Here is a 20,321-nt window from a genome sequence, read left to right as displayed (position 1 = left end):
TTAACTCTACTGCTGCCACATGATCTTCTTTGTCAGCTTAGATGAGAAAAGTACTTATATACACCGAAGCATTTCATATTGTATTCATAATCCAAGTATATAGTAGCATTTTCATAAAGCTGTTGCTGTAGTGGCTTGTGTGCTTTCTTTGCAGCAGTGGCAGGCGTCTGGGCTGCATACCAGTGACTAGAGTTTGTGCAAAAGAAGACCATGCTCTGTTTAAGAGCTTTGGAGCCATGCACTTTGACCAGGATGGGAAGAACTATTCTGCAAACAGAACTTTTGATCTGAGAATTTCATGATAAGGGCGCAGAAGACAGAATGCAGACTGTATGCCAGCAGTGTTCTTCAGAGGAGCCTTTTTTCAGAGCTGTGGTTGCTATGGCACTGTGAAGTTACTCAGTATCTCTAAAGATAAGCAGCTCTGTAAGGACTCTTGGAGCAAGCTACATTGCAATGGTAAAAGTATAGAACTGTTCTGCAGACATACTGTAACCATGACACTGTAAACCTTTGCAGGGAGGTGTGAATCATATAGTGATTATGTTCAGTGCTGAAAGCTGCAGTATGACAAAGCATGTGGTTCTAAGGATTAATTGTAGCTGGAGTATTTACAAGATTTGTCTGCAGCACGACTGTATTGTGGAAATCCATGTGCAGGCTTCCAACAGAAGCTAAAGTTCCAGCACTCATTTGAGACAGCAAGTACATGTCACTGCCACCGCCCTAGAGTAGTGCATACAGGATGCAGTAGATAGCCAGATGCTACATTCCTAATTTAAACTTTTTCTAGATAAAACCTATTTTCTGCGCACCAAGCCCAAAGCAAACGCCTATTGTTCTTTCCTTTCTGCTTGGCCAAGAGGCTCTGAAACGCAGCCAGTACAGGGAACCCAGTTCAGGGAAGAGTCACGTCTGTGAAGTTCATTGCCAAGCAAGCAGCCAATTTACTGCCAGCGCTAGCGTTTCTTTGTTGTTATTACGTTTCCTTTCTTCCTCCCTTTCATTCCCAAAATTCCCGATTTTCCGTTTTTCACAGCGCCGGCAAACTCGGCAGACTTGGCCCTGCTGACTCCGGCGAACGCCCGGCCCTGCCCTTGAGCCCGCGCTTCCACCGGCCCCTGGCCCCGCCCTTACCCGCTCGCACTACCCCCCTTCTTGGTCGCCCCTACTGGTACGTTCAGTGCGGCTGCGCGCGCCTGGCTCCGCTCAGCCGAGGGGGAGTCGGTAGTGCTTGGGCGCGTGCGCAGCCGCCAGGAAGCTGGACCTTGGAGTGGGGGCGGGAAGAAAGCGTTGGCATGGCGGAGGCCCGGCCCAATACAGGTAATCGTGGTTATTGTGCTCGGGGAGAGTTGGGTAAGGGTCTGGTGGGCTAAGCTGGCCGCGGAAAGGAGAAGCGCTCCGCAGTAACGTTCGTGGGTAAAGGGCAGAGCTGTAGTGATCGAAGCGGAATGCGTGGTGTTGCGGGTGTTCGAACTGAGGCACCACCTGTTGTTACCTGCCGCTCGCCCGAACCGCTGCGTGGCTGAGCCTGTAGTACTGAAGGTGGCTGGTCTGCGCGTGTTCTGTAGGATGTCTAGGAAAACTTTGGCCAGGAAGAAACGTGCGGGTTTCAGGTATGTGATAAGCAAACGGGATTAAACAAAAAGAAGAGCAACATAAATAAATGGCCATTTGTTTTCTGGAAAACTTACTGCTTCCCGGACCGCCATTATCCCCCCTTTGCTCCCCGTACTTGCCATGCTCTGCAGAGGGCGGTGCTACTGACTTGCTCCTGTTGCAGAGGCGTTGATAAGATTGTGGTGCTCAGGGTGTTTCCGTATAGTCTTGCAGGGTTTCAAGAGGAGCTGTCTAAAGCACATGCTGCCGGTGAGTACTCTCTGAACCGTGCAGGTGACAAAACAGAACATACCCCACATGAAGAGGGGTTTAGGAACCCAACCTGGAATGAGATTGAATGCCACAAGTAGAAGAAATTGTCTTTCGCCTGTTTCTGATGCTGGATTTTAAGGTGTGGGATTAGATTAACTTTTTGTTTTTCCTGGATGTGTTTGCTGTGGTGGAGGAGCGACCCTTCAAGGTGCATATTCCAGCCTAGCATTTAATGAACTATAGTGTATTATGGTGGGCACTTAGTAGTAGAAAAATTCTTAGATGCTGTGACTTGGGTATGTAAGTAGAAACAATGCATGCCTGGAGATGTTCATGATATTTATGGCTTTCATCACATCTTCTGTTTCTCTTGTGATCTAGATAGATATTTTAGCTAATCGGTATCAATTTGGGCTCACTTGATGAGCTAACTCCCCTCATTGTTAGTGAAGTTGTTGAATTTCTGTCAGGTTGAGAGTCCTGGACTTGAATGACTGGGTATGAAGAACAAAATACAAGTCTCAGCTTTTGCAGCACCCTGAAGTTAGTTCAGATTAAGCACAACATTAGTTTATATTTCAGATACTATTTTCAGTCTCCTCTGTTCTTAGCACCCAGGCTGCGAGGAGGGAAAGATAATTTGAGTTAATTTTTGATGTTTTGAAAATAGGTCTGTGGCCTTCTTGCAGGAGGTGGTTTGGAGTGTAGATCCAAATAGATTCAATAAAGAGAAGGTAGTGCAGGCAGCTGTTTGCTTGTCTATTTGTCTTCCATACTTAAAGGCTGTGAGGCGGCTCTGGTTCTGAAACCTTTATGCAGTGCATATGTGTTGGAATAAAGAGCCCTAAATGCATTAAGCTAAATATTACTTCAAAAAATATTACTTTAAAGAAATAAGTCTGGGCAATACAGTCTTTATGTTTTAAAATATGTAAGCTAGCGCAGGTATTGTCACATGACATCAAATTCTGGAGTCTTGCCATGTTATCCAACTCTGAGGTAAATTTGGTTGCACTTATGTGGTATTAGGATGTAAACCAGCTTTTGCCCTGGATTGCATGTATGATTTTGAGACCTTAAATGTGAAAAATATTTCTGGTCAAATTATATCATGGGAAGCAGTTGAGGACAAAAAATAGCTGTTTTGGGTCTTGACAGATGTTTAAACTGTCCAAGATATTTCTCTAATAGAGGATGATTATTGAGACCTAGAGGATAAGAAAAAAAGTATTAAAGTATAAGAAAAGAGTATAAGAAAGAAAGCAGTTGTGTGCTGATTATTTGCACTGATATACCTTTCCAGTTTCCAGCCCTGTGCACCTAGAAGGCATATCCCAAATGAGAAGTTATATGTTTTAATGGTCATTATAGATTTCTTCCCTGTAAGTAGCTGCAGTTGTTTTTGAATGTAGCTTAGTGCTTTTTGCCTTTACAATGACAACAAGTTGTTTTCTTTTATAGCATAGTATTAAAATAAAGGTACCATAACGTGCCAGACTTCCTGTAAAGGTGAACAGGAAGTGAAAAGTCATAATGCATTTAGTCCTGAAGAAAAAATTATTCTGTAGTAGATACTCTTAGACTTGTGAGGTTGTATTTCTTCTTCCAGCTTGATATTTCTCCTGTGTTGTCTTTGAGTGGACTGGCCAAAACTTCATCTTCTGTTTAAAATGTGGATGTGTTGAATTTGGACAAAAGCATAAAAAGACAAAAACATAGCAATGTACACAAATATGCTTTGGGTGTCAGCTGGCTGTCAAGCAACTCTGCAGAGAGGAATCTTAAGGTCCTTGGCAGATAGTAAGTAGACTATGAGCCAAAAATGAAAACTTGCTGCAAAGATGGCTGACAGTAACTTGAACTATATTAGAAAGATTGTTGCCAGTAGATCAATGGAGATGATCCTTTCTCTATCATCAGTGCTGATAAGGCAGGGTCTGGAATGCTGTATCCAGCTGTGGACTCCCAGTTTGAGGAAGACATGGGCTTACCAGAGACTGAAGTCCAGCATAGGGCCATGAGGATGAAGGCATTGGAGCATTCATAAGAAGAGGGTCTGACAGAGCTGGGATCCTTCATTCTGGAGGAGAGAAGGCTTGCATAGAGGGAGTAAAGAACAGGGATTCAAACTCTTCTCAGTAGTATTGAGTGAAAGGCTTAAGTAACAGGTAAAAGTTAACATGAAATTTTGTCTGAACGCAAGAAGTCTTTTTACTGCGTGGGTAGTAAAACAATAGAACAGGTTGCAGAGAGGCTGTGAAATATTTGTTCTTGGAGATACTTGAATCCTGATTGGACACAATTTGAGAGGGGTGTTTGGACTATGAAGAGTTCCTCTCCAACCTCAACCATTCAGTAATTCTATGATAATGATACTTAGTATGTTATTCTTTCTCAAATTTTTGGTAAGAATTGTGAAAAAGGAGCATATCTTTTTTAATGAGCTATGAAAATTGGAATAAACAATTAAGTTTTGGACAGGCAGATCATTTTGCATCAGTATAGGTTGCACTTCTTGATTCTTCAAGCCTGAAACAGTGTAACTACTATTGAAGAGGAAATCCAACCTGTTACTCTGCACATTCTGTTGAAATTACAGTGTACATTAGGTGAATATATAATTATTTAAATACACAATTACATAAAATGCTCAAAGAAGACAGAAGAGATTAAGGTTGTTGTTCTGAGGGTGTTAAACCTCTTCCTCGCAAATTGGAAAGACTCAGAATTTCTATAATGCACCATTCATGGCCATTTTTCTTTTTTGTTCTTGTTACAGTGTAGTACAGGTACTGTAAAATCTGCATAGAGAATTTGGTCTATGGCATGTACTTTGAGTTAGTTGATCAGACCATTTTGTACCTGAGATCTGACACAAATTAATGTACACGCACTCTGTACTGCTATTGTCTTAAGAAATAATTATTCTTTTAGAATTGTTTTAGTTTTAGGACATGTTCAGTTTACTGTCATTCCCAGAAGTCAAAGTATAAGCAGAATTTGAAATGACTAGTGGCTGCTGAATTTTGAAGTATATACTTTTCAAGGCTGTTTGTTTCTGCTTGAAATAGTACACTTGACTGCAGTTGAGGAAGATGGAGTTCAGTCAATAAAATGATAAGTAATTACGGAAGAATATGCTCTGCCTGAAGCTTGTATATGTGAGCTCAAAATTGCTAAGCATAGCTTTCTAGTTATGTGCTAACATATTAAAGCAGTGGGTGGATCTTTGAGAATTTCTACTTCTATTATATTTTGTCTTTAGATTTAATTCAGTATTCTGTAACTACAGACTGGTCAGGCTCACTTCCGTCCTTAGAAGGGTGATGGAACAACTTATCCTTGGCCCTGTCTCTAGGCATATCAAGGGTAAGGGGGTCATTAGGGGCAGGCAACTAACCTGATAGCCTTTTATAAGGACATAACCAGGTGGATGGGTGATGGTAAAGCAGTGGATGTGATTGATCTGTCTTGGTTTTAGTAAAGCATTTGACAGTTTCACACAGCATCCTCACAGCTAATTTGAAGAAGTGTGGTCTGAATGATTGAGTAGTGAGGTGGAATGTGATCTAGATGTTCCTGGTCTGGTAGGGGGATTGGACTAGATCTTTTTAGTTCTCTTCCAATTCATGACATTCTGTAATTTTTCCCTTGCTCATCTCGAAGCTTTAAAGATCTTAACAAATGACAGTACAAACAGATGAACAGCTTCCTACTGCTAATAATACAGGTTTATGCCAGATCCTGAATTCTTTTATTTTATCTCTGCCGTGTGCTTTGAGGAGCATCTGTACTCCATATCCATAGAACAGATATCCATAGAACAGTTACCTGACAGCACAGGAAGAATTCATTGTCTATGTTATCATGTAGCTTAGAAATTACAAGTGGTTGTCTAGTCAAAGATCAGAAAGAATGGTACTAACTAGAGTAGTTTTAGTTTCAAATTTTTATTTGTCTGAAAGTTCAGAAGAAAAATCTAGGTTTTTTTTTCCTCATGCAGGAGATGCAACTGAATTAATGAAGAAGAGAGAAGTACCATCTCTCACACCTAGAAGTCTATATTGTGGACTCTTTTAGCCACTACTTTTTTTTTGACGGGTCTTCTTCAGTGTAGTTTTTTTTTATTTGTTCATAATCATCTACTTAATACAGCTTCTGCAAGATGCATTAAAGTACCTCATGTAACGTTTCTTTGGTTCACTTTAGTTTGCTGAAAGTATGAAATTCTATTATTAGAAATACAGGCTGGAATTTAGCTCTGGATGTTTCTTTTTTTTTGGGATTTCTGCATATGTAAATGTAAGTGTATCATTGGATATCTGAGTCATTGTTAGTTACTGATTATTGTTCTTGTGTATGCATTCTGCTGTTTCTGGTCATGGCAGAAAGAGATCAGTTTTACTTGTTAGAGTTTACCACTTACGCAATTTTTTTTAAGAATGTAAAAACTCACAGTAAGAATAAGAATTCTGTTCATGGATGACATTAAACATCTTCATGAATTATTCATATTTGTGGTGGTGCATTTAAATATTAAGTATTCTGAGATTTTTAAGGAAAGTGGTAATTGCAGCTGCAGGCATTTATCTTGTTTTGTAGGGAGCTGACCTTGCTGGTTTGTCTTGGTTTGCAAGCAGGTGTTCTGCTTGGGTGGGCTCTGTATCATGTGTTGGCCATGTGGATGCAGTGTGCAAGTGGAATAAAGCAACAAACCCTGCAGACCTTGGAGTAGAAGTAGAAGGGAGGCTGTGGTGGTCAAGTGAGGAAAAGTATGCTTTGAAGCAGGGGGTGCACTGCTGACACTACCTATTAATTCCACTGCTGATGTGTTCCTTCTACTCAGCTGTTCATCTTTCTCAAGGGTTGGTAAGTAATAGTGCACTTGCTTAGGGAGCTTCTGTTTTAGCTTTACAGGTTAATACTGCTCTTGCTTAGGGAGTTTTTGCTTGCTACTTACTGGGGTTATCTAAAGTGAATGCCTGTGTGTGTGCTGAGTAAAACTTGTAGCCCTCTGTGCTACCTTGAGTGTGTGCTTGTTTGCTTTTGCTCCTTAGACATCCTGTCTCTTGGATCCAAACGTACCCTGAAACACATACATAAGTAATTATTTTTAATGTATTTTTTGTGGAAACATTGAAAACAGAGCAACAAAAATGAAAGTGGAGTTTTTGTCTTGTTTTTGTGAAAATAGTGCAACAGTATGGTTCAGTGGAAGTGATTGCAATTCATACTGAGTTCTCAAAGTGTTCAGTACAGGCTTTTGATGACATTTTCCCTATCCTGTGCTTCGTCCCTAAGAACAGTCGTTCACAAATATTTGTACTACCAAAAAGAGTGTGAGTAAGGCATTTGTTAAGCAAGGGATATTTTTCTGTTAATATAGGTCTTACAGAAGTCCAGTTAAGCAATGTGACCAAGTATTTCTTTTAGTTGAAAGTCTGACTGCAGTTCTATACGTTCCATGTGAAAATTTGTGGGAAACATACTTGTCAACTGAAAATGGAGTAGTAAATATATGAAGACATTGACTTTTTTACAGTCTTGAAACCTATCCTCAAAATTCTGTGTCAAAATGAAAAGCCTGGCTGCATGTGTTTTACTGTTTGAAGGACTGTGATTAGCCAGTACATTGAAATGTATGAAGTTATTTGCCTTAACTTTAGCTTGCCATAGTTTAAGTTTCAATTCCAAGTTTCTTATGGTCCAAACAGATGATTTTCACATTGAAACACATACTTAACTCATGTAAGTAAGTGGTCAAATCTACCAAAGATGAAAAATGACTCGCAGATTTAGCATCTTCATGTTCTGGCACATTCTCCTTTTGATTCCATAAATGACTTGATTTCACTCCACTAATCATAAAATCATTTTTAGCCTTTTACCTTAACTACCTTCCTTCAGAGAAGTAAATGATGTTCCCATATTCAGCATCCATACTATTAAAGAACTTCTGCAATTGAAAGTGATTTAATCCTCTGGACTTAATGATATTTACAGGTTTAATGATTTGTTTGACATGATCCATTTTTCAAGCTTTCACATGAAGTTTCTTGATGTATGATGCAGTTGTATTTCATCAAATGTTAACTGCTGGTGGCAATTGCATTGTCTTAATTTTATAATTTTCTCTTTTTTATCAGTCGTCACAAGGGCACCGTGAGTAACTGTACCAGATATTTTGTCAAAGATTATAGAAAATTTCTTTAGTATATATTTACTGCTTCATAGTGAAATTATATTCATTATCATTAACTAAAAACATTGTCTAGTTGAGCCATATTTGTAGAATCAGTACTTTCATCTATCACCAAAGCATAATATTTGAAATTAAGCAGCTTTACCCTCCAAATTTTTTAGACAGATTTTTTTCTATTTCTTTCATTCACCTGGCTACAGTCTTGTGAGACATACAATTTTAGAAAAATCCATTGTCTTTTTCAGGATTCATTATATACTATGCTTTCCATACATTGCTTGATAAAATCACCATCAGTAAATGCTTACTTTATATTTCAAGCTAATTTACTACCCTGTAACTAACTTCTATAACAGAGTCCATTTGAGTTTAAAAAGTCAAAAGGTTTTGTTGAGGAGGCAGAATTTTTTTCAGTTACACCAATTTGTCTTTACAAAGCATTCCTTGATATTCTTTCGATTTGACAATATGTTTCTCTATGTATCTTTTCACGTTGTAGTGTTTGAACACTGATGCTATTTCCTTAGAAATTAAGCACAGTGCCATGTTACTTGACTAAAGTACACATCTGCCTGTATTTTGTTGAATGCTCTTCCACCATCTTTCATTAGGCAGGTTGAAATGTTAGTATTGGCAATCATGGCTTTTCCCTCATCAAACAGCACAAGCTCATGCCTCATTGAATGCATGTGGGTTTCAATCCAGCAGAATATGTGAGAAGGCACAAGAGGTATGTGCAAGCACTGTATTGCACACTCCGTGTCCTTCTTTCAGTCCAGACAATGCCAATTGCACACTGATGTTTGATTGTTGATGGGTGCATTCCCCTTGTGGAAGATACATGACCTTGATTGCACTGAGTGGGCTGTGTAGTGAGCTGTGCTAGACTGCATGCAGCCTGCAGGTTGGGCATGCTTGTAACTGGAAAACAGCATGTCCTCTATAGTCATTGTACCATGTTTGTATATAAACAAGTATAATCAGAGTTCATGCAAGTCTATTGTTACTCTTGAGATGATGGGTTTTCATTTATATTCCAAATTCTCTGTAATATTAAAATCTGAAATTGTATGTTATAAACTCCTTAAGTTGCTAGAGGCAACTTATGCCCATGTTAAACAGTGATTATTAGCACACTTAGGCTCTTTTTCTATTTCTTTATCTGTTCTTAACTGTAGAACCATAGAATTGTAGGTTCACCAAGATTGGAAAACAGCTCCAGGATCATCCAATCCAACTGTCCATCTTTTCCCAGTATTTCCCTGCTAAACCATATTCCTCTGCACAAAATCTGTACATTTCTTCAGCACCTCCCAGGACAGCCCATTCCTGTGCCTGCCTAAACAATCTTTTGGAGAAGTTTTTCCTAACATCCATCCTCAGTGTCCGCTAGAGCTACTTGAGGCCATTTCCTGTGGTTCTATCCCTGGTTACACAGGATAAGAGACTGATGTCCACCTTGCCACAGCTTTGCTTCAGGTAGTTGTAGAGAGGTATAAGGTCTCTCCTGAGCCTTCTCTTCTCCAGACTAAATAATTCCAGTTATTTCAGCTGGTCCTCATAAGACTTGTGCTCAAGACCCTTCACCAGATTAATTTCCCTTCTCTGAGCTCACTTCAGGGCTTTGATGTGTTTCTTGTAGGGTTGGGCCTGAAGCTGAACACAGTACTCAAGGTGCAGCATCACCAATGCTGAGTACAGATGAATGATCACTTCCTTTCTCCTGCTGGCAATGCTATTTCTGATACAAGCCAGGTTACCATTGGTCTTGGCCACCTGGACTCACTACTGGTTCATGTTCAGCCAAGCATCGACCAACATCCAACAGGTCTTGCTGCGAGTGCACTCAATGCTCTCGTTCTCAGGTCATTAATAAAGATATTGAACAGGACAGTCCCCATCCCCAATACTGATTCCTAGGGAATCATAGGGGTTGGAAGGGACCTCTAGAGATCATAGTTCATAAGTTCATAAGGTTGGAAAGGACCTACAAGATCATCTAGTCCAACCATCCTCCTATCACTATCCCTACCCAACTATTAAATCAAATCCTTTAGCACCTCATCTAAAAGCTTCTTGAGCAGCGCTAGGGGTGGTGCCTCAACCACCTCCCTAGGCAGGCCATTCCAGTGCCTGACCACTCTTTCAGAAAAAAAGTTTCCTCAGGTCTAATCTAAATCTTCCCCGGCGCAACTTGTGGCCATTCCCTCTTGCCCTGATAATCATTATTTATCAGGGAGAAGAGGCCCACCCCCTCCTCACCACAACCCCCCTTCAGGAAGTGGTAGAGTGCAATAAGGTCTCCTCTGAGCCTCCTCTTCTCCAGACTAAACAATCCCAGCTCCCTCAGCCGCTCCTCATAAGACTTGTGCTCCAGACCCCTCACCAGTTTTGTTGCCCTTCTCTGAACACGCTCCAGGGCCTCAATGTCCTTCTTGTAGTGAGGGGCCCAAAACTGAACACAGTACTCGAGGTGTGGCCGTACCAGAGCTGAGTACAGGGGGCTGATCACCTCCCTGCTCCTGCTGGTTATGCTATTTTTAATACAGGCCAGGATGCTGTTGGCCTTCTTGGCCACCTGGGCACACTGCCGGCTCATGTTGAGCCGAGCATCAACCAACACCCCCAGGTCCTTTTCCTCTCTACATTCTTCAAGCCATTCTACCCCAAGCTTATAGCATTGCATGGAGTTATTGTGGCCAAAGTGCAGGACCCGGCACTTGGTCTTATTGAACCTCATCCCACTGAGCTCAGCCCAGCTGTTCAGCCTATCCAAATCCCTCTGAAGGGCCTCCCTACCCTCAGGCAGTTTGACACATCCTCCCAACTTGGTGTCATCTGCAAACTTACTGAGCGTACACTCAATTCCCTCATCTAGGTCATCAATAAAGATATTAAACAAGATGGGCCCCAAAACTGACCCTTGGGGGACACCACTCGTAACAGGACGCCAGCTGGACTTAACTCCATTAACTACTACCCTCTGGACACGGCCCTCTAGCCAGTTCTCCACCCAGAGAAGAGTGAACCTGTCCACACCACGGGCTGCCAGTTTCCCCAGGAGAATACTGTGGGAGACTGTGTCAAAGGCCTTGCTGAAGTCCAGGTAGACTACATCAACAGCCTTTCCCTCATCTACCTGTCTGGTCACCCAGTCATAGAAGGAGATGAGGTTGGACAAGCACGACTTGCCCTTTGTGAACCCATGCTGGCTGGGTCTGATCCCTTTATTGCCATGCACGTGTCGTGTGATTTCCCTCAAGATCATTTGTTCCATAACTTTCCCTGATACTGAGGTCAGGCTGACAGACCTGTAGTTCCCCGGGTCTTCCTTACGGCCTTTCTTGTAGATGGGAGTCACATCGGCAAGCCTCCAATCTTGTGGGACCTCATAGAGTCCAACCCTCCTGCCAAAGCAGGCTCCCTACACCAGGTTGCACAGGTAGGTGTCCAGGTGGGTTTTGAGTATCTCCAGAGAAGAAGATTCCACAACCCCCCTGGACAGCCTGTGCCAGTGCTCCGTCACCCTCACCGTAAAGAAGTTCTTGCGCATGTTTGTGCAGAGCCTCCTGTGCTGTAGTTTCTGTCTGTTCCCCCTTGTCCTGTCTCCACACACTGCTGAAAAGAGTCTGGCCTCATCACTTTGCCCCCCACACCTCAGATATTTATAAACCTGGATCAGGTCCCCTCTCAGTCTTCTTTTCTCAAGGCTAAAGTGACCCAGTTCACTTAGCCTTTCTTCATAGGGGAGATCCTCCAGGCCCTTCACCGTCTTTGTGGCCCTCTGCTGGACTCTTTCCAAGAGATCCTTGACTTTTTTATGTTGGGGAGCCCAAAACTGGACACAATACTCCAGATGAGGCCTCACCAGGGCAGAGTAGAGGGGGAGGATCAACTCCCTTGACCTACTGGCCACGTTCTTTTTAGTGCATCCCAGAATGCCATTGGCCTTCCTGGCCACAAGAGCACACTGCTGGCTCATGGTCAACCTGTCATCCACCAAGACACCCAGGTCCCTCTCTACAGAGCTCCTCTCCAGCAGGTCATCCCCCCAGCCTGTACTGGTGCATGCAATTATTCCTCCCTAAATGCAAGACTCTACACTTGCTTATGTTAAACCTCATCCAGTTTCTGGCTGCCCAGCTCTCCAGCCTGTCCAGGTCTTGCTGAATGGCAGCACAGCCTTTTGGCGTGTCAGCCAATCCGCCCAACTCCATATCATCAACAAACCTGCTGAGGGTGGCCACTGTCCTCTCAAGGTCATTGATGAAGATGTTTGTCATGGTTTTATGAATTTTGGTACTGGTATTCCACATCATAACATCATGTAGTGTATTAAGAATTAAAGAGTTAATGCTCAAGCTCCGTGGATCGATAGTTATGGGTATACCTGTCTCAGAGGAGAAGAACTACATTTCCCAGAGGACTGTGCGATGCTTTGCATTTTTACGTGTTTACACTCAGAAGGAAAGAAAAACTCTGCGGTCACGGGACACTGTCTTTTTCCTTTGGGATCGACTCAGCAGTGGGTGCTCGCTGCCGTCTCGCCTTCAGCGTTCGCGTAAGGCCTTCGGTTTATCAGACACTCTCTCTTGCTCATTTTATTTATTAGCTTCAATTCCAATTATATTATATTGTGTTATTTTGCTTTCTGATATCTTATTTACTAAATTAGCTTTCCTCCTCAGATCGTTGCCGCTGTTTTGTTTCTACGCCCTTTTCCCTTTCCCCCTTTCCTGGAGCGTGGGTCCATGGGTCCCCTGCACCAATTGTCGCTGAACTGGGTCGAACCTGCCCAGTAAACTGTTCACAATGTTGAACAAAACTGGACTCAGCAGAGACTGCTGGGGGACACTGCTTGTTACAGGTCTCCAACCAGACTCTGCACTGCCAACAACAACCCTCTGTGCTCTTCCAGTCAGCCAGATCTCAACCCACTTCACTGTCCACTCATCTATCCCACACTTCTTTAGCTTTGTTAGAAGGATTTCATGGGTGACAGTATCAATTGCTTTGCTGAAATGAGTACCACTCATGACCAGTTGCCTGCTGGATTTGACTCCATTCACCACCACTATTTGGGTCCGGCCATCCAGCCAGTTCTTCACCCAGCAAAGAGCGTACCTGTTGAAGCTATGGGCTTCCAGCTTTTCTAGACAAATACTGTTGGAGACAGCACCTCAGGCTTTGCTGAAGTCTAGGCAGACTATGTCAACTGCCTTTTCCTCATTCACCAGATGGGTCACTTGATCATAGAAGGAGATCAGTTTGGTCAAGTATGACCTGCCTTTCATGAAACCATCCTTTCTGGTTCTGATCCCTCAGTTGTCCTGAGCATGGCATGTGATCTCTCTCAAGATGATCTGCTACATAACCTTTCCTGGCACTGAGGTCAGCCTGATGGGCCTGTAGTTCCCTGGATCCTCCTTACGAACTTTCTTGTAGATGGGAGTATTGTTGGCAAGCCTCCAATCCTCTAAGACCTTTCTAGTTGATCACTGTTAGATGGTGGAAAGAGGCTTGGCTATCACCTCTGCCAGCTCCCTCAGCATCCTGAGGTGGATCTCATCTGGCTGCATGGACCTGTGACTGTCCAGGTGGAATAATAGGTCTCAATCTATTTCCACCTTAATCATAGAGAGTTTATTCTGCTTCCTGTTTGAGATGAGGGAGGGTTAGGGTCAAGTCATGGTGACTTGAGTACCATGTCAAGTCACCAGTACTTGACATGGTACTCAAGTCAGTACCATGAGGATAACCGGTCTGACTTTTAAAGAGAGATGAAAGAAGGAATTGGAAACTTCAGCCTTTTCCTGATCCTCAGTGATTGTGTTCCTTTCTCCATCCAGTAGAGGTTGGAGATTCTTCTTGTACCTCCTCTTACTGTTAATATATTTGTTAAAAAAGTTTTGGGTTTTTTTTTTGTTATCTTTTATCCCAGTGGTTGAGTTTAAGCTGGGCTTTTGCCTTTCTAATTTTCTTCCTGCATATTCTGACAATTTCTTTGTACTCTCCCCAAGTTGCCCATCCCTTCTTCCACAAGCATTAGATTCTCCTTTTTTTCTGGAGCCTCAAGAGAAGTTCCCTGTTGATCCATGCCTGTCTTCTTTCCCACCAGCTCATCTTAAGTCAGATGGGAACAGCCTGCTCCTGTGTCTATAAGACTTCCTTCTTGAGGAGTGTCCATTCTTCCTGGACCCCCTTACCCTTCAGGGCTGAATTCTGAGTAGTTCAGGATCTACCTTCCAGAGGTCCAAGGTAGCAGTTTTGCTGGTCCCCTTTGTGACTTTACCAGGAGTCAAGATCTTTACTGTTTTTTAGGTCATAACCATCTTTGTTTAAAGAAGACAAGAGAAGCTGTATATTTCAGCTCTGGTTTCTAAAACTTATTTGTAATTTTTCTGTCTATTGTGGAATTGCTTAGGCCTTTGCCCATATGGTAATCTTATTTTTAAAGGATGTTTATTTTTTAAGTCTTTTGTCTTTATTTTTTTATACTTTTAGGTGCATTGAATCTGAATCCTGATGCCGATGATTCCATTTCAGAAGAAAGGCTACCTTCAGATATAAACTGGATGAAGAAAGATAGGAAAGAGTGTAGTAGAAATCAGAATAGAAGAAGTTTAATAGTTCCTAGTCTGCCTGAAAGAGTTACAGATTGTGGAAGCTCTTCCACAAAGCATTATGATGTCTATAATCCAGAAAGTCGATATAGGAATTCTGAAGACTTTCCCCTGTATTTTGGTGCTAGTAGAAGTTCAAAGAATCGCAGCATTCAAAGTCAGAGGTGGCACAGATCAAGGAATGATACCACATGTACTAAAAGTAAGGTAAGACAAAGTACTGCAGAAGCTGCTGCTTGTCCAGGAGTATCAGATGCTGCAAAGCTGCCTGGAAGAAGAGCACCTCTTAAAGGATACAATGAATTTATCTCCTCAGAGAGTGACAGGGAAGTGGCTAATGCAGATAGTAGAGGAGCAAAGCCAAAGAAATCACACCTTGTGCATGCGTATGGAAGAGGTTTCAGGGAGAAGGGAAAGCAAGTACATGAGCGAGAAAAGAGAATGATCTCTAAACAGAAAGTAGAGCTTTTTGAAAATATTCCATCTTTGGATTTGACTCAGTCAGACTCTTCAGAATCTTCTGCTGGAAAGGCATTCAGTGAGGCACCAATTGGTAGTGGGGATGAGCAGAAAGGCTACAATTATGTAAACAAAAGATATCCCCGGAAGCCTATGTGGAATAAACCCCCAGTAGAGAAAGAGTGTCAGAAGAGACATGATTCTCACCATAGCAAAAATACAAAAGTGGGTAAGAAATCTTCTCTTTCATATACACCAAAAGATAAAAATGAAAGGAAGAAAGAACTCTCTGATCACAAAAATGATGAAAAATTGACCAGTGACTTTGGAAATGAATTGCTTGAGTCTGCCCGATGTAATGGAAGAAAGTTCTTACTAAAGGGGGATCAAGTACCTTCCCTTCATTTCAGCTGGACCCAGTACTGGAAAAAGCAAAGTGATATACCAAAAAACAAAGAAACTCATACAGGTAACCTTTATAAATTATCTTGTACTCAAATATTAAAGATACAATCTAATTTAATCTCTCTTCAAATTTGACTAGTTCAAGTTGCTTACTATTTCACATGAGCTCAGTATCAATTTCTTGGGTAAATGCGGGGTTTCTGAGTAGGCAGGTGGGTCATAAATTTCATAGAGAAGAACATGTATGTTTTAAAAGTTTAGTTCTACTACCAAAATGCCAGTGATGGCCTGTCAGGCAGCATGTATAAAAAAAAAAAAGTACATGGAGGGGTTCTGAACATTGAGTCGTGAGAGGAGCAGTCCTGAAAATCATTTTTGCATAATAATTTTTCTTATGTTTTTTGTAAAAGCAGGAGCATCTCAGGAGAGCTACGCTCTGCTCATAACTTATGTTTTTTTGGAATGGTAACATGAAAAGGTAATTAGAAATAGAGAATGCTTCTGGCTATTTTTCTTGCTGTTAGAGAGCAAAATCATGTGCAGTTGATAGTGGAAAGCACAGTCTTTGGTTTTTGCTCCCTGACTGAATTTTGTGCCAGTTCTAAAGGTTAGGGACTTAAAAGATGAAATGTAAGTCAACTGAGTTTCTTCAGTGCCACAGTACTGGTTTGTGTTTCACCTGAGTTCTGTGGTCATAGTCTTAGACAAGCTTATGAGTGCATTGAGAAAAATAATCCAGTTGTATTCATGGAGTCTTGTTTTCTTTCAGATGCAGTAACTAAGGAGAGAGGTTTTTGTCCTTTTCCATTAGAACATTGAAATTTGTATTAAATTGGTTTTTGCAAAGCATCTCAACCTGATGTTTTGCTGATTAGAATGATAGAGATCGGTAGACTAATTCTTGTTACCTTGACTGAGCTGTTTAATCTTACGACAATTTTGTTTTTCAGCATCTCTTTCAAAGCTTAGAAAGTAATAGCATAATTGGGAATCGTAAGATAATTCCAGTAGGAGGCTCTCATCCCTTGAGAAGTACTCAAAAATCAGAAGCTTCCTTGATCCTTTGTAACTCTAAAAATATGCAGGAGCCTGATGATCCACTTGAATAATAAAATTAAAGATATGTCAGTCTTTCTCCCTGCATTATCCTTAAATAATAAACATATTACATAATAACCAGAAAAAGGTAGTGGTCTTTTACTGTAAACTTAAGGATCTTCTCCAAAATGGCAGCATTTCTTTGCTTGCCTTAGATGGGAGCTGTTTTCCAAAATACTATATTGCCATTGTTTTTAGAGACAGTCTTTCTAGATGTTTATAGGACAGCTATCCTTTCTAAGGGCAGTTTAGTTTTACTCTCACAGAGGTAGTTAAAGAAGTAGGTTTTGGTTAGGATGTTTTCTTTACAGCTGGTAAAGTCCATAGGGTACTGAATGTAGAAATGAATGTTTATATGACACTAGATTTTCCCTATGAATAAAGTACTTCTTGCAAGCTTAGAACTATTCATTTTTTTTTGTAAAATCACAAAAATTTCTATTCATCACTAAGAACTACTGTTGCCAGTTTTATGTGAGTCTCATATTAACCTTTCCCTGCTCTGAAGCTAGAGAAGTGTGTATCAAGTATCTTCCAGAAGTATCTTCCTTACTTATAGCCACAAAGGAAAAAGATATTAAAATTTACATAAAGTCTTGAAATTTTATTTCTTAGATAACTGAAACTTTGTATGCAAGTAATATATTTTATTTGCAGGGTCTTTGATTGAGCAGTTGACAACAGAGAAGTACGAATGTATGGTATGTTGTGAGGTTGTCCGAATAGTAGCACCTGTGTGGAGCTGTCAGAATTGCTACCATGTATTCCACCTGAATTGTATTAAGAAGTGGGCAAGATCACCAGCTTCTCAAGCTGAAGGTAGGCATTCTCTATTCTGTACACATTTTCTCTCAAATATGTATAATAGTAAAATTTGTTTTCTATATGTTAAACTAGTTCTAAATGTTTTCTGATCAAGGTAACTAGTAAGCTGGAAACAAAGCAAGTTTTAAATCAGAAATGTTTTTCAAGGTTCTTTAGATGCTTCATATAATCCTCATGACTATTTCTTCTTCTATTGTCCTGACTAAAAGTGATTTCTGGGTTTGGATACATAAATACAAGATCACTCAATGAAATCAGTGCATCAAAAGGCAAAACTTTGGCTGCTTTCCTGTGTACAAAGAAATCTCATTCTCTCATCCACACTGGGCTCTGCTGTCAAACAGAAGCAGTACTTAAAGCATTAGTTGTCTGGTTTTAAATAATCACTTAGTTCTGTCCTCAGATAAAAAGCACACCTGAAATCTGTCAGTAATGTAATGTAGTGAAATGAAATTCAGAGAAGGCAGAGGGCTTCTAGAATTAGAATGGTTTCAGTTGGAAAGGACCTTCAAAGATCAAAAAGTCTAACCAACTGTACTACTTCAGTCACTGTCTTATGCAAAGAATCTAGAACAGTTTTATACCACGTTTAAAATCTGTTACTACCAATGTGTTCTGCCCTTTGAATGTTTTGGTGGAAGTTGAAACCGAATTTGCTAGGTCTGTGCTGTGCTCAGCTGTGTGATGTAGATGTGCTCTGATGACTAATGTTCATCTTAAAGTAGGGTTAATTTTTAATACCCTCCATGTTTAGCCTTGTGTTTTAATCTGGGCAAAACAAGCATAGAATCATCAAGGGTGGAAGAGACCTCCAAGACTGTCCAGTCCAACCGTCTACCTATATTTCTCACTAAACCATGTCGCGCAGTACAACATCTAAATGTTTCTTGAGTATTTCCAGGGACAGTGATTCCACCACCTCCCTGGGCAGCCTGGGCCTAAAACTGAACATAGTACTCAAGGTGCAGCATCACTGGTGCTGAATACAGACGAATGATCACCTCCCTGCTCCTTCTGGCAACACTATTTCTGATACAAGCCAGGTTGCCGTTGGCCTTGGCCACCTGGACTCACTACTGGTTCATGTTCAGCCACTGACCAGCATCCAACAGGTCTCTTTCATCTACACTGTCTTCCACGTGCTCATCCCCAAGCCCGTAGTGTTCCCGGTTGTGGCCAAAGTGCAGGATCTGGCACTTGGTCTTGTTGAATTTCGTCCCACTGGTCCCAGCCCAGCTATCCAGCGTGTCTAGATTCCGTTGTAGGGCCTTCCTATCCCCAGGCAGTCCAATGCTTCTTCCCAGAGTGCTGTCATCTGTACAGTTATGGGGATGCACTCAGTGCTCTCATTCAGGTCATTAATAAAGATACTGAACAGAAAAGTCCTCAGTACTGATCCCTGGGTGCACCACTTGTGATGGGTTGCCAACTGGATTTAACTCCATTCACCACAACTCTCTGGACCCAGCCATCCAGCCAGTTCTTTATCCTGCAAAGAGTGTACCTGTCCAAGCTATGGGCTGCCAGCTTCTCCAGGAGAATACTGTGGGAGACAGTACAGAGCAAATACAGTCTGTCAGTTACTTCTAAATATTTCAGAGAAGTTCCTACAGATTTCAAATTTATTGTAGGAAGATTAGTGAAGTATGAAGTTCTTGGGTTTCTGAAGGTGCTTAGACAGACTGCTAGATGGGGCCTGTGTGGTAAAAGAATGCAATGATTCTTCTAGTGGGATACAGGCACTATGGAGCAATAGCAGGTAATAAAAGGAAAACTGGCTCATCCATTCTGACAGCCAACTATGGTTTGAGAGGAGTGTAATCTCCATTTGGAGAGAGATGCTGCTCATTTGGCTGCTAACCATAGGTTCATAGGTTCATTAGGTGGGAAAGGACCTACAAGATCATCTAGTCCAACCATCCTCCTATCACCATCCCTACCTACTGAACTACTAAATCAAATCGCTTAGCACCTCATCTAAACGCTTCTTGAACAGCGCTAGGGATGGTGCCTGAACCACCTCCCTAGGTGTCACGGTGTTATCCGTGACAGTGACCCAAGGGAAACCGAGAAGGGAGAGAGGAGAGAAAAAAAAAAAAAAAACAACTGCGTCGGTGACCACGCAGAGCTGTGCACTCCGGGGGAAGGGAGACACAGTGGGAAGAGATGAGTCTACAAAAAACAACGGCACGATCTGAGAAGGAACGGTAACTTTACTAAATCTAATAAAATTGAACAATTGAGAGAGAGATAAAATTTCTAAACCAAAAGCTGTGAGCTTATGTTAAGGAGGAAACTGCTGGGGAAGCACACATGCTGAACCTCCACGGCAGCCCAGGCAGAGCACCGCCTGGCATCTGGGTCGAAGCTCCATCCCTCTGCTGCTCCCAACAGCATTAACTCCTTAACTGCCTGCCTGATGTTCTGATGTGGAATACTGGCATCAAAACTACAAAACCACAACACTAGGCAGGCCATTCCAGTGCCTGACCACTCTTTCAGAAAAAAAAAGTTTCCTCAGGTCTAGTCTAAATCTTCCCCAGCGCAACTTGTGGCCATTCCCTCTCGTCCTGATAATCATTATTTATCAGGGAGAAGAGGCCCACCCCCTCCTCACCACAACCCCCCTTCAGGAAGTGGTAGAGTGCAATAAGGTCTCCTCTGAGCCTCCTCTTCTCCAGACTAAACAATCCCAGCTCCCTCAGCCGCTCCTCATAAGACTTGTGCTCCAGACCCCTCACCAGTTTTGTTGCCTTTCTCGGAACACGCTCCAGGGCCTCAATGTCCTTCTTGTAGGGAGGGGCCCAAAACTGAACACAGTGCTCAAGGTGCGGCCA

The 20,321-nt window shown here is 41.8% G+C and overlaps 1 protein-coding gene across 3 annotated transcripts in view; it reads left to right on the top strand.

Moving 5' to 3' along the window:
• Positions 1-1,223: 1,223 nt before the first annotated feature.
• The window catches only part of NFX1 (nuclear transcription factor, X-box binding 1), an 88,001-nt gene continuing 68,903 nt past the window's right edge, over positions 1,224-20,321 (top strand). For all 3 annotated transcript variants that reach the window (XR_010623187.1, XM_065753003.1, XM_065753004.1), the window contains exons 1-3: positions 1,224-1,323; positions 14,579-15,625; positions 17,317-17,478. Coding sequence is in view for 2 of the 3 variants with exons in the window: in XM_065753003.1 (XP_065609075.1) it covers positions 1,299-1,323; positions 14,579-15,625; positions 17,317-17,478 (1,234 nt within the window). In the remaining variant the exon portion in view is untranslated. The remainder of the gene's footprint in view (positions 1,324-14,578; positions 15,626-17,316; positions 17,479-20,321) is intronic.

This window comes from Cyrtonyx montezumae, unplaced genomic scaffold (assembly GCF_038088225.1).
Source record: "Cyrtonyx montezumae isolate F1298 unplaced genomic scaffold, pur_monq_1.0 scaffold_8, whole genome shotgun sequence".
Lineage (NCBI taxonomy): Eukaryota > Metazoa > Chordata > Aves > Galliformes > Odontophoridae > Cyrtonyx > Cyrtonyx montezumae.
This window is presented reverse-complemented; position numbering and strand designations above follow the sequence as displayed.